Source organism: Zophobas morio, unplaced genomic scaffold (genome assembly GCF_036711695.1).
Source record: "Zophobas morio isolate AGI-343-1 ecotype UQ-CSIRO unplaced genomic scaffold, CSIRO_AGI_Zmor_V1 ptg000057l, whole genome shotgun sequence".
Lineage (NCBI taxonomy): Eukaryota > Metazoa > Arthropoda > Insecta > Coleoptera > Tenebrionidae > Zophobas > Zophobas morio.
Genome location: NW_026972162.1, coordinates 143,486 through 157,121, shown reverse-complemented (window position 1 = coordinate 157,121; position 13,636 = coordinate 143,486). Strand labels below are relative to the sequence as shown.

General features: G+C 34.1%; 4 protein-coding genes across 4 annotated transcripts; 3 read left to right on the top strand and 1 right to left on the bottom strand.

Annotated features, from left to right (window-relative positions):
* Positions 1–505: 505 nt before the first annotated feature.
* LOC135142988 (active regulator of SIRT1-like) lies at positions 506–1,487 on the bottom strand. The gene is made up of 4 exons (XM_064074810.1): positions 1,307–1,487; positions 1,167–1,256; positions 962–1,119; positions 506–912 (listed from the first exon to the last, which is right to left on the bottom strand). Exons 1-4 carry the CDS (start codon positions 1,371–1,373, stop codon positions 790–792), a joined length of 438 nt encoding a protein of 145 aa, XP_063930880.1. The 5' UTR covers positions 1,374–1,487; the 3' UTR covers positions 506–789.
* A 58-nt stretch (positions 1,488–1,545) lies between these two features.
* On the top strand, positions 1,546–2,613 carry LOC135142989 (MAPK regulated corepressor interacting protein 2-like). Its single transcript, XM_064074811.1, has 5 exons — positions 1,546–1,826; positions 1,878–1,956; positions 2,005–2,108; positions 2,161–2,220; positions 2,268–2,613. Exons 1-5 carry the CDS (start codon positions 1,775–1,777, stop codon positions 2,393–2,395), a joined length of 423 nt encoding a protein of 140 aa, XP_063930881.1. The 5' UTR covers positions 1,546–1,774; the 3' UTR covers positions 2,396–2,613.
* A 37-nt stretch (positions 2,614–2,650) lies between these two features.
* Positions 2,651–10,767, top strand: LOC135142987 (beta-1,3-glucan-binding protein-like). The gene is made up of 7 exons (XM_064074809.1): positions 2,651–2,742; positions 2,795–2,984; positions 3,032–3,137; positions 9,474–9,657; positions 9,715–9,869; positions 9,918–10,081; positions 10,131–10,767. The coding sequence occupies exons 1-7, from the start codon at positions 2,722–2,724 to the stop codon at positions 10,739–10,741; spliced, it is 1,431 nt and encodes a 476-aa protein (XP_063930879.1). The 5' UTR covers positions 2,651–2,721; the 3' UTR covers positions 10,742–10,767.
* A 774-nt stretch (positions 10,768–11,541) lies between these two features.
* LOC135142983 (beta-1,3-glucan-binding protein-like) lies at positions 11,542–13,380 on the top strand. Its single transcript, XM_064074802.1, has 4 exons — positions 11,542–12,293; positions 12,351–12,505; positions 12,555–12,718; positions 12,770–13,380. Exons 1-4 carry the CDS (start codon positions 12,087–12,089, stop codon positions 13,378–13,380), a joined length of 1,137 nt encoding a protein of 378 aa, XP_063930872.1. The 5' UTR covers positions 11,542–12,086.
* Positions 13,381–13,636: the final 256 nt, after the last annotated feature.

The following is a 13,636-nucleotide window of genomic DNA, read 5'->3' as shown; positions in this document are numbered from 1 at the left end:
CTTGCTCCAATTTTGATTATTTCAGAACAACATATATGTTTACATAAGATAAAAGTAGGGGCGGATGGTAGTACTAAATATAGGAGATATATTTTACTTCAAATCGGAAGCAAGGTGATTTTCTGCCGAGAATCAATACGCAAATTTGGACAACCCTTACAATTTTCACGATAATTCTAAAATGACGACACTTTACCTATTTCATAAAATCGCCAGTTTACGTAATAAGTCAAGTTTTGTTTTCATTGTAAATTAAGAAGTTTAAGTATACTTCGGAATTATTTTACATTGTTCCTGGATTTTCGATTATTATCTAATGAATTTAACGAAATAACGTATCGCCAACGGTAATTGTATTATTGGTTGCATACTCAATTTATTATGTTGTCACGACAAAATCTAAACGACCATGGAAAATCCTACTGAGGGTATTCTATGACAACGACCGTGTCATGTCTTGAAAGGTAGTTACATCAAGCTCCAATATATCCATTAATAAAACAACTTTTAGCTCACTTTTTAATAAATTTGTCTCTTATAACACCACAACAGTCGTTCCATTTTCCTTTACCCATCACTAAAATGGTAAAAATTGACAAACTTCCACAAAACAATAGTCCAGAAATACCAGCACACAACAAAATTGGTGTTTGGGAAACTGAAGATAATACATTATCCTCATCCAGTGGTAAAATGGGTACAATTATAAGCATAAACAACATATAGAATATCCCTACCACACTCAACATGAGCATTGAAATACTGTAAGTTCTATTTGAAACAAACATTTTAAGAATCTAAATATTCTTCCTCGAAGTTCTTGAAATCTTCTTCAGTGAAAGCAGTCTTCTGTGCTTTCTTTGTTTTCTTCTTGGCTTTTACAGGTCGTTTGGTTACAGCTCTTTCAAGAATCTACAAACCAACATAAAAATAAAAATATAAATGTCCATAAAACACTTACTTTCTCAGTTGTTTCTTTATCGAGTTCAATAGTACACGCTCCTTGAATCTGTTTAAGTTTTTTCAAGTTCTCCTTCAGAATTTCATCCTTACTTTTAATAAGCTTCCTAGCTTCCGTCACTGTTAGTTTTTTTGAAATTGACAAGACTCCAACTTTTTCTAGAATAACTACGTTTAGTTTGCAACAGTAACGCCAGTTATACTACCTTTATGTCCTTTTCGGATAATATTTTTTGTAATTTTTTGCTTTTCGGGGATTAAACCGAACACGTTCTTCGTACTTTGATGTGTCTTACCTGGGGAATTAACACGTTAGAATGGAAAAATAGCATGAATTAAAAACTACCTTTCGACTGTTTATGAAAGTCTGGATCTACAATTTGTAACGCCTTTTGTACTAACGCAGAAGACATTTTAACAATTTGTTAATAATTTAAACACATTTTGTAAATAACGTTTTAAGGTTATGACACTGTATAATACGTCAAGGCGTCAAACGTCAACGACAGTAGTGCGAGGTTGCCACTACCACGCGTTAAGTACACGTGACAGTTTGCAACGTTGCCTTTTTTAATTACCAATTATTTTATAACTTTTTTAGCAAATTTTCATATTTTGTGCAAACTCATGTTGTCCAATTAAAGGGACCGAAACAGCCAAATCCACATTATACGTTACATAATCCAAATTCACAACAATAATATTTCGTAATAATAACCGCACCTTTCACTATCCTTCACTAATAAAGTGTCCAGAAGGTATTATAATTATTGTTTTATTTTGGAAAACTAGATGTTTGTGCACCAATTTCATAATGTATAATGTAAAAGGACCCAGCAAAATCGTCGCAAAAACCACCAGACGAGGTAAATATTGTCTAAACCTTTCTTGTTCTTTTAACTAACCTCCAATTTTAGGTTTGAGCCAAAATATGGATAACATGAGGGAATACACACGGAATAAATCGGTTGAAAGTGAGGATAACGAAGCTCATCCGTAAGTATGAGTGGTCAGTTTTGCTAAATGAACAATTTGATACTCCAGTGTTCCAAAGCCAGTGTTCCATAACAAGAAATTAGCGCCGCATCAGCACAGACAAGAAGTCATATCGCCTCAACATGAGGAGATTATCAAATTTGTCAATGATTGTAAATTGACTAAATATGTGTGTGTGTTTTTTTTTTAAAACTGTTGTTCCAGCTTGGAATAAAGTTTGTGCAGAGATGTACCACGATTCAGATGGTTGTTCAAGTCCTAAAAGTAAGTTTCGGGCTAGCAAGTGAAACTCTCTAATTATTTTTCAATAGGTGACCAGTCAGTTTATTACGAGGACGAACCGCTCATTCTGGAAGGCTTCAAGCCTTTTGATCTTGAATCGTGGTGGGGCAAACGCCTCTATGCATGCATAACGGGGTCTGCAAACGGTAAAAATTAAGTTTTATCACTCAACCAAGAACTAGTCACGTCACGTTATCCATTGTACAAATTCTGGCTCTTAATTTTTTATTTTTCTTTTTTTATCAGATTGTACAGTTTTATTAGATTTTATGGCTTATTGTTTTATAAATGAAGGCCTCTCTGTTACTATTTCATGAGGCTTTTCGTTTTAAATCTGTAGTTAAAAGAAGAAATGTGATATTTGTAATAAATAGAGTTGGCTGTTTTATTCTGTCACCCGTTCTCGCTGACACATTCGCAAAACGCAAGTGTCACTAAACGTTCTCTGTTCAGTCATAAATTGGAGCTTGGAGCACGTTAAACATGTCAGGTGTACTCGAAGATGTTAGATTTTGGCGTTGTTTTGTTCAGGCGGAAAATGTTTGCTTTATTACAGGAGAACCGCAAGAAATTGAAAGAACACGTTAAAGAGATGGAACATACCGTACAAAATCTTGAAGAGAAAATACACGAGTCAGACCATACCGATAATCAAGTGATGATGTCTTTGCAATGCGATAAAATTAAATATCATGGGATCAGCAACCAACTAGAGGAAGCTCTAAAGGAGAACCAGCAGCTCCTAAGTTGTATATGTTTCTTCCGTTCTACATATTTTAGTTTTGATTTTTAGATATTTTACAACAAAAGTGTAACGATAACGACATTTCTAGAACAAATTCTCAGGGTGATGTAAGCCGTTCCTGTTCGACAATGAGTATAGTCCATTTACAATACAAGTAACGTTTCAGTTTTCACCTATACGCTGTTCATAATTCACATGTTAAAGATCCGTTGTGTTGGTTTTCAACCAATATACCTGTTGACGGACAGTTCTGCCGTAAACTTGTCAAAATAAGATAAAACGCAATGCAATTCAAAAAATAATTTCTTTTTTTATTACATGTAAAGAAACTATACAACAAACATCTGCAATTGTTTAATTTGACTGCGAAACGCCATCAAGCTTGTAACTGCAGTTACTGTATTGTCACATGTGATCTAAATAAGACAAATTACGGTATTGTTGGATCCTTAATCTGTAGAGATTTTATATATAAACCTCAAGTTTTATGAAAGACGATATGTATGTAAATATGTATTACGAATTGAGTATTCTTAAAAAATATTATGTGCATTCTTTTGTATGTAAAAATACTTAAAAAAGTGCATATTTCGGTACAGACAAACTTATTTAATGTTAAATTTATTGCCAAAATATTAGTCAAAGTTTTCCGTATCCATTTAATACCACATTTTGCGTCAAAATTATATAGGTAATTTAGAAAAGTAGGTAGTAGTCATATCTAAATGTGAATAGTTTACTTATTAAGGATCATAGTTCTAAAATTTCTGCAACTGTGTTTGTCTGGATAAAAATTTCCCGAACTTATTTTTAAAACATTCCAAGATGTTTTGTAGAGCCTGCTGGAAAAACTAGGTACTTAAAATCCAAATGAAACCATAATTTATATAAAATAATTTGAAAATAGGTTACTGCGTAATAATGTACATATCTACTGGCATTTTGATACATATGCTATGTTACAGAAAGGTAACGTTCTTGGACTTTTGGACGAACAAATTTTAGCCTTCTATGACATTTTTAATGCCACTGATATACGTACAACATCTCAAATGCAATTAAAAATCCGAGATTTGCTCATTTTTGTAATAAAAACTTGAGCACTTAATACGAATTTCCTCTAGATATGAAGAACTTCTGGCCAACCACCACGGTTTACTCAAACTACTCGATATTAAAAGTCAAGACATTAAAAAAGTCCACGACGAAAACGTCCACCTGAAGACAGAAATCGAAGAACTGAAACAGAATCTTTCGCAATATGATGACAAATACTCCAACCTTCTTGCAAAGTTTTCGAAAATGAAAGAAAGCAAAAACTTGAAGGTGAAGCTAATTTATGCTTCTTCTCGTTTAATGTTGGGGTGACCGAATTTTAGATTGCTAAATTGAAAACACACAAAGAGACCCTGCAAATGGTTCATAACCAGCTGGTAAATGTGCTGCACAATCAGTGCATGGAGAAAGATAGTCTTATTTCTAATGAAATACGACATTGTGTGGATTCAGATAAAGCTCTATTGCTGCGAGAAGTGAGTTTTTGTGTCGTTACTAATAAAAGATGGAGAATTGGTTTCTTATTAGATAAAGAAGAACAACATGGCGTCGTACGAAAACTTTCAACTTAGTCAAAGGGTGGAGTTTTTGAAATCTAGGCTGAAAGTCGGCAATAAGCAACGGCAGTGCCGTCAAATGTAATCTGTTATCTGTATTAAAGTGAAAATACATATTATTTGTCTATTTTTTTTTTTGTTAGAGCATGTGTTAGTCAATACGTGCGATGAGCATGATAAGATTAAATTGGATAAAAAATAATTTCGAAATATTTTAGTTTAAATGACAGACAAATATTAAAAATTTGATGTCGGCCAATGAAATCCATTTTTGTGTAACGATAACTGTACCTAATATAGCAGTCACGGTCTATTGTTCTTTCTCGGTATTTATTTTAATTTTTGACCGTTTTTACTTTTGTGTAAAAAGTACTAGAAATTTGTTTGGAGTTTGGTTTTGACAATTCTACTGTTGCAACCATATTATAATATAAAAATTCACGAATTTACTTTAGTCATCCCGGCAAGTAATAACGGTGATAACAATCCAACTGATGCTTGTCAATAAGTACGAGATTATCACTAGGCAGAACTAGCTGGAGTTATAAGTGTTTTTGTATTACGATAACAGAACAAAAATTCAATTAAATAAATAAGTTTCTATAAATAGTATACACAGTAATGTACGATGAAGGACGTCCTTGTTCGATGTATACACATTCGTAATAATAACTAATAGGAATAAGTAATAATTAACTATGAATCTTCATTAACCTGAATAATTTTCGTTGCGGATTATTTGTCGTTTACATTTTTTTATTTGATGATTTGATGAGGGAACTTTCATCGCACGTTACATTGCAGGACATTTCAAACGGTGCTCCAGGAGTGAGGATAATTTTTACTTTTTAGAATAATTAGATGATTACACCTTGTACACTGTTTTTAGATACAATTTAATTAGGTAAATATGATTTATTATCGAAACAAATTTACTAAAACTCTAACTGTGTAGAATTCTGTACTTTTGCCATTTCTTTGTTACCTACGTTGCGGTTATTGATCACGTGCTTTTAAGCTGACAGAGATGTTTTGAATTGATTTCACGCCATTTTTTACCCAAAAGAGATGGCTTATCACATGACAATTGGTATGAGTTGTCATGGTTATTATAATAATTTTAGAATTTTCAGTACCGATTCAACAATACATACTTGTACATACTTCACTACAGGAAAATAATATTGATAAGTAATGAAACAGCATAATATTTATATTTAGGTTCCTCATACTGTGATTTCGAGATACAAAGATATATTTTTTACGTAGGGAGTGTCTGAGTGTTAACCGGATCATTTCGGTACATCGTTTAAATTCAGAATTTAAAGAAAGTTAAAAATAATAACTTTTTATTTTTTATGTCATCTACATTTAACGTTAGTTTATGACAATTAAACCACAGCACAACTTCCATTTGCTTGTTTGATTATAAATTACATATACAAGATATCTTTCGATTTATCGAATTTTTAAAATGTTTTCAATTTTTGATTTTTTGTTTGGGCTATTTCGATATCTCGATTTTCTTTCTATCTTTTCATGTTTCAATTTCTCGATGTTACAATTTTTCAGTTATTCGATTTTTCAATTTCAATTTATAAATTTTAGATTTTTCGATTTCTCGGTTTCTCGTTTTTTTTTTGATTTTTCAGTTTTTCGATTTTTCAATTTTTCGGTTTCTTAAATTACACATTTTCCGATTTTTCAATTCTCAATTTTACGATTTTTGGATGTTTCGATTTCTCGATTTTTCAAGTTTTGTATTTCCCAATTTTTCAATATTTCAGTTTTGGGAATTTTTCAGTTTCTGGATTTTTCAATTTTTCAATACATATTTTGACTTTAGCATTTTTAAAATTTTATATATTTAGAGTTTGATGTTTCGTTTCGACTGCTCGATCTTCCAATTTTTCGACTTTCCGTATTTCGATTTTTCGGTTCTTCAATTTTTAGATTTTTAAAATTTTTTGTTTTCCCGATTTCTTAATTTATCGACACTCCGATGTTTCATGCACTTGGTTATCTGCTTTAAATATATTTCTCATAAAAAAAGTAAAATTCGCATAATCAATTTTTATAATTTTTCGAAAAAACTGGATTTGTTTTATCATACTTCAGGGGCGAGGGAAGTTCTGTTGAAATATATTCGACCAATTTTTACTTTATAGAGGTTTTCAGAAAACGAAATTCGCAAAATCAAATTTAAAATTCTTTATAAAGAAGCGGGATTTGTTACGTTTTATTTATTTATTTATTTTTTTCTTCAGGGGCGAAGGAAGTTCTGTCTAACCAAGTCCAGACCAATTTTTTTAGTTGTTCTGGTTCACCATTTTGGATTTGAATTGTAATTTAAATTGTTTTAATTTATTTAATAGGTAATAATGAAATATGTACTCACTTCTTAATGGCAGTAATTTCATAATGTAGGTAAGTACTTTTTTGTCATCGTCTTATCATAATGTAAAAATACTTAACTGCCGCTAGTTCGACCTAGTGATAATCTGTTGTTTGTTGACAATAATCAAGTGGATTGTTATCAGTGTTATCAGGATGACTAAAGTAAATTTGTGAGTTACAAATATTATAATACAGTGGCAAAAACTATACTGTTTTTTATATAAAGGTACAAACAGCCGAAAGATTAAAATCAATATCGAGAAGAAACAGTAAATGATTGCTAAAAGTTCATACAATTATTATACAAAACTGCATATTGATGGATTACTCTGAACGATTATTACAACAACAAAAGTTTAACGTAATTTTTTCCCTTAATCTTCGTTTATATTACAAAATATGGAAAATTTTCTATACCTACACACTCATGAATTTATGAAATGAACAGCTTATCCAATTTTTGTCTGTCATTTAAAAGAAAATATTTTCAAAACCGTTATTTACCCAATCTGATTTTATCACACTCACATCTGTTTAACACTTGTTTAAAAAAAATTACATAGATAAATAATATTTTCACTTTAATACAGATAACAGGTTACATGTTATGACTTATGAGTATGACACAAAAGTTGTTTATTATCAATTTTCAGCTTAAATTTCAAGAATTCCACTTTTTAATCAATCTGAAAGTTTTGGTACAAAAACACAAAGTTTTACCTGAATCCACGCAGTATCTTATTTCATCGGGGATATATGGAGACTGAAGTCTGAAATTTAATCGTCCAACATTAAACGAGAAAAACACTTTCAGGGTATTCAGTTCTTCGATTTCTGTTATTAAGCGTCCGAAATTCGATGTAGTTTCTAGAAGAAGGAAATTCGTATTAACAGGTCGATTTTTTTTTAGAAAAAACAGTAACAATACTCGGATGTTATGCAGTAAAAATTGATGTAAAGTTATTTAGACAGGACTTCCTTCGCCCCTGAAATACAGGCAACAGATGAAGATGCTCGTCTTTGCCAGCCGGAACAACTTTCCCTAGAGAATCGTACAGGAGCAAAAAAAAAACGTATACAATGACTATACTACATAATAATTAGTTGTGTGGCAAATTTGTTTTAAATCATTCTTATTTTATATTTATTTTTTTTTATAGAAGATTATTTAAATTTGTTAGCCCTACAGAATCATAGACTATTATAGACTCAAGCTGTATTTATACAATAATAATAATAATAATAAATCTTTATTTCCTACGGTATTTACACCCAGTTACAGGAAATATTGACAAATAATAATTGATTAATAGAGTGAGAGTGAATACATAAAGATAACAAAATAATATAATATTGATTACAAACCAAAAAACCCTAAAAAAAAACTAAAAATAAACCTATTTAACAGAAATGGTTTTTAATACAATTTGTAATAAACTTAATACAGTCACTATAAATGTCACAATAGGCGGAAATATCATTGAATAATTCGCACATTAATGCAATATGCGATCTTATTAATACGTTGGTTCTGCTTGATTCAGAATAGAATATGTTACTTTGTCTAGTATTAATCCTTGGAATTAAAAAATTGAGTTGTTCTAAAAGTAACGGATAGTCTATTTTATTATTTATACGATGTATTAAAAATTTTATTAGTATTATAATTCTCCTTAAGTGGAGAGGTAAAAAGTCAAATCTTGAGAGTAAAGCAGAATGTTCATAGCCTCTTGCTGGGTAAGTACCATCAAGTAGAAAGCATAGAAATTAAAAAAAACACACGTTGGACGTGTTCAATATGTTGAATGTGAATCTGATATACTGGGAACCAAATTAAAGCTCCGTATTCAAGTTGTGATCGCACCAGAGAAAAGAATAGAGAACACAAGGTTCGTGTATAAGTAAAATCTCGGCAATTTCTGTAGATAAATCCGTACGTTCTAAAACTTTTAGATACCATCTCATGAATGTACTCTATAAACAGAAGTTTAGTGTCAAAGAGTATACCTAGATCTTTAATCCTTTCAGTTCTATTTATTAAACTGTTGTCAATTCGATAGGGAAAAATGATGGACTCGATTACAAATACTATATACCTTAGCTTAACGCTTAGGAAGTAAAAATGTATGAAACATGCGTGAATACTGGGTATTATAGAATTGTTTTTTAGCTTTAACTTAACAAATTTAATTGCATTTTTGTCGAACACTCAAAGGACATTTAATTTCTAAAAGATATCGCATGTATTTTTTTCAAAATGCCAATATAAGTGACGACGATTAACCAAAACTGATATTAACATATTTACCCAGGTATACATATTACACAATCCATAAAAAAATACACTTCACTGCTCCCCACTCGACCTAAGTGCAACGAAGATACTGTTATTTTTTTTACGATAATCTTACAACTATAAAACGTCCAACGCTAAGTAATCCCGGACAAACAAGTAAAATGTTCAAGCTGTTTCTATTTAGTTGCCTACTGTTGGGGCTCTTCCACTCTTCCAAATCTCAATGTGCTACCCCCAGCCCTACAACGGCTAGCGGCACACATGCACCAACCAGTCAAATATGCTCTGGTGATCTCATATTCGAAGACAACTTCGACGATCTTAATTTGCAAAAATGGAACCACGAAAATACACTCGCCGGAGGTGGCGTAAGTACCAGAATTAATTGCTACGGTTTTGGTCTGTAATAGTACTTTCGTAACCAGAACTGGGAATTTGAATGGTATACAAACAGCAGATACAACAGCTACGTTGACGGAGGAATTATATTTTTGAAGCCAACTCTCGTAGCCGACGAAAACGGCGAAGACTTCTTGTGGTCTGGTCACTTGGACATCAACGGAGGTTCCCCAGCTGACGAGTAAGTTGCAGTAATTGTCAGGATGCAACAATTAAATCTGGTTCACAGGTGTACGAATCCCCAGTGGTATGGTTGTATCAGAGATGGTAGCGAAGCCAGTTATTTGAACCCAATCAAAAGCGCGCGTATTCGCACAGTATACTCCTTCAGCTTCAAATATGGTAAAATCGAAGTCAGGGCTAAACTACCAGCCGGCGATTGGTTGTGGCCTGGTAATTTTTTTCCATACACATAAAACCAATCCTAACTAAAAAATTGCAGCGATCTGGATGTTGCCAAGGTGGAACCAATACTCCACATGGCCGGTTTCTGGAGAAATCGACATTATGGAAAGCCGTGGCAACCGCGAGCTCGTCAACGGGTCTGGCGTCAATATTGGTACCCAACTGGTGAGCTCCACCCTCCACTGGGGCCCAGCATGGAATATCAATATGTATCAGTTGACACACGTCGAAAAACAAAATCCTGCCGGTTTTGATACGGATTGGCACAATTATCAGTTGCTCTGGGACGAGAACAGTCTTCAATTTTCCGTAGATGATGAGGTCTTGGCCCGATATGAACCACCAGCGGGTGGGTTTTGGGAATGGGGTAACCTTGATTCTTCCGGTTGGGATAATCCATGGAAGAGAAGTAATTCGAAACTGGCGCCTTTCGATCAGGAGTATTATATCCTTCTTAATTTGGGCTGCGGCGGCCTAGCTTATTTTCCTGATGATGCCAGCAATCCTGGTGGCAAGCCCTGGTTGAACACTTCTCCTACTGCGTCTACAGACTTCTGGACGGGTAGAGACCAGTGGCTACCCACCTGGCAACTGGAAACAGATAATGCTGCCTTCCAAGTTGACTATGTCAGAGTGTGGGCTTTGTAATTGTTAGATATTATGTAAAATAATAACAAAATACATAATGATTGTTATTTAAAAAATTCGTCTACGGTTATTTGGACAAAACGTCCTTCGCATCTGAAGTTAACGTTTAAAATAAGAGCCATTTAGCACTTACCTTGGTGGGGATGGGTAAACACTTTTGGTTATCAATCCACGGGAATGATGATAACCTCAAAACACGTGGTAAATTTAAAACGGAATGGCGTAGGAATTTCTAAAAGGACCTGTAAAGTTTTGAAGTTTTGAATTTTTCTGTTCAACTTCTTTCAAAAATAAAACACAGTCAGAGGCCCCTAAGATTCTTTTAGTCTCTTTCAAAAACAAATCACTATATACAGGATTCTTTCAAATTTTTTTAAGAGAAAAATATCGCTATTTGTGGCGTTTCCGACGCCAGGTATCTACTATTGAACATTTTATTAACATTTATCCTGAGAGGCTACCGTCGCGTCGGTTAGTTAGTCTGCGTGTAAAGTTAATTTTAGATTAGTTTTTTATAAGTTAAATGGTAGTTTGATAGTGTTAGTTGTATTGCAAATTGATTTCTCTACTATCTAGATACCTAGAATATTAAATATTAGGGTTCCCGTTACCCATTGCGCCTTAGGTATTGCTGCATACATAACACCTTATGCCTGGTTATTTTACAACCTGTTACGACTGAAGCTTTTTCCAGCCGTATTTTTTGGGATGACTCGAACGAAAAATGAAATAATGTGTTGCTACTGTACTGTTGTTTATTCCGAACTCTACAAATCGAAACTAAAATATGTACAATCGGAGAAAACTTGTACCTACAACTTAGAAGGTGCTGGTTTTCCTTTGGACTCTAGGTGGTTGTTGATCCCTAAATATTTAATTATATTGCTTTGTAAAAATACGATCATTTTAATATTTATTGTCCCTGAACGGTAGGATAGTAAACGATATAGTGTTATCGTGCACCGAGTAATGAAAGAAGATGCCATCATTTGATTATCCACATGGTTTAACTCGTTTATTACGTTCTATTTCTTTGGCGTGTTCTTACAATTTTTCTTGTGAAAAACGAAGACTTTCCTCCTAAACAACGTCAAAATCTAACATCTTCAAGTTGACTGTTTAAAAAGAACCTGTACAATTCGACGATGAACCAGAACTGATATTAACATATGTATTTATTCAGACAGAAATTTAACGTAGTTCAAAATAAAAAATCTCTTCAAACAAATACACTTCACTGGTCCACTCGATCTAAGTGCGATGAAGATACTGTTAACAATAATTTTACGATAAACTTTCGAATATAAAAGGACCAACGTTCAGTAATTCTGGACAAACAAGCAAAATGTTCAAGTTGCTTCTACTCAGTTGCCTACTGTTGGGATCCTTGCACTTGGCCAAATCTCAGTGTGCTACTCCCAGTCCTACAACGGCGACCGGCACACACGCACCAACCGGCCAAATATGCTCTGGTGATCTCATCTTCGAAGACGACTTTGACATTCTTAATTTGCAAAAGTGGAACCACGAAATTACAGTCGGCGGAGGTGGCGTAAGTACCACAGTTATATATCGTGCCTTTGTTCTTCAACAGTACTTTGACAATTAGAACTGGGAATTTGAATGGTACACAAACAGCAGATACAACAGCTACGTTGACGGAGGATCTTTGTTTCTGAAGCCAACTCTCGTAGCCGACGAAAACGGGGAAGATTTTTTGTGGTCTGGTCACTTGGACATCAACGGAGGTTCCCCAGCTGACGAGTAAGTTACAATAATTGTCCAGGATGCAACAATTAAATCTGGTTCGCAGGTGTACGAATCCCGCATGGTACGGCTGCATTAGAGATGGTACCCAAGCCAGCTATTTGAACCCAGTCAAGAGCGCTCGTGTCCGAACGGTATACTCCTTCAACTTCAAATATGGTAAAGTCGAAGTCAGGGCTAAATTGCCCGCCGGTGATTGGTTGTGGCCTGGTAATTTTTTTTTACACACACAAAGCTTATCCTAACTAAAAAATTTTGCAGCTATTTGGATGATGCCTAGGTGGAACCAGTATTCTTCATGGCCGGCCTCTGGAGAAATCGACATTATGGAAAGTCGTGGCAACCGCGAGCTCGTCAACGCCTCTGGTGTCAATATTGGTACCCAGCTGGTGAGCTCCACCCTCCACTGGGGCCCAGCATGGAACATCAATATGTATCAGTTGACACACGCCGAGAAACAAAATCCCGTTGGTTTTGATGCGGATTGGCACAACTATCAGTTGCTCTGGGACGAGAACAGTCTTCAGTTCTCCGTAGATGATGAGGTTTTGTCCCGATTTGAACCACCAGCGGGTGGGTTCTGGGAATGGGGTAATCTTGATTCTTCCGGTTTTGATAATCCATGGAAGAGGAGCAATTCGAAACTGGCGCCTTTCGACCAGGAGTATTATATCATTCTATGTTTGGCCGTCGGTGGCCTAGGTTATTTTCCTGATGATGTTACTAATCCTGGTGGTAAACCCTGGTTGAACACATCTCCTGTTGCTACTACAGATTTCTGGAGGGGTAAAGATCAATGGCTGCCCACTTGGCAACTGGAAACTGATAATGCTGCTTTCCAAATTGACTATGTGAGAGTGTGGGCCTTGTAATCGTTTGATATTATGTAAAATATATAGCAAACTACGTAGCGTTCGTTATTTAAAAATATATTGTTTACTACTTTCAGCATCCATATTTTAAAAATAGCTGTAGTATACTACACTCAAACATTTCTAGTTTTTGTTATTGTTTAACTTTGATTGATACAACTGAATATGAGTATATGATTCATACAGAACAGCGAACAGATGTTACTTTATTGTTTTTATTAGGAATGCAGATTGTGTTTATCGATAATAAGAATAT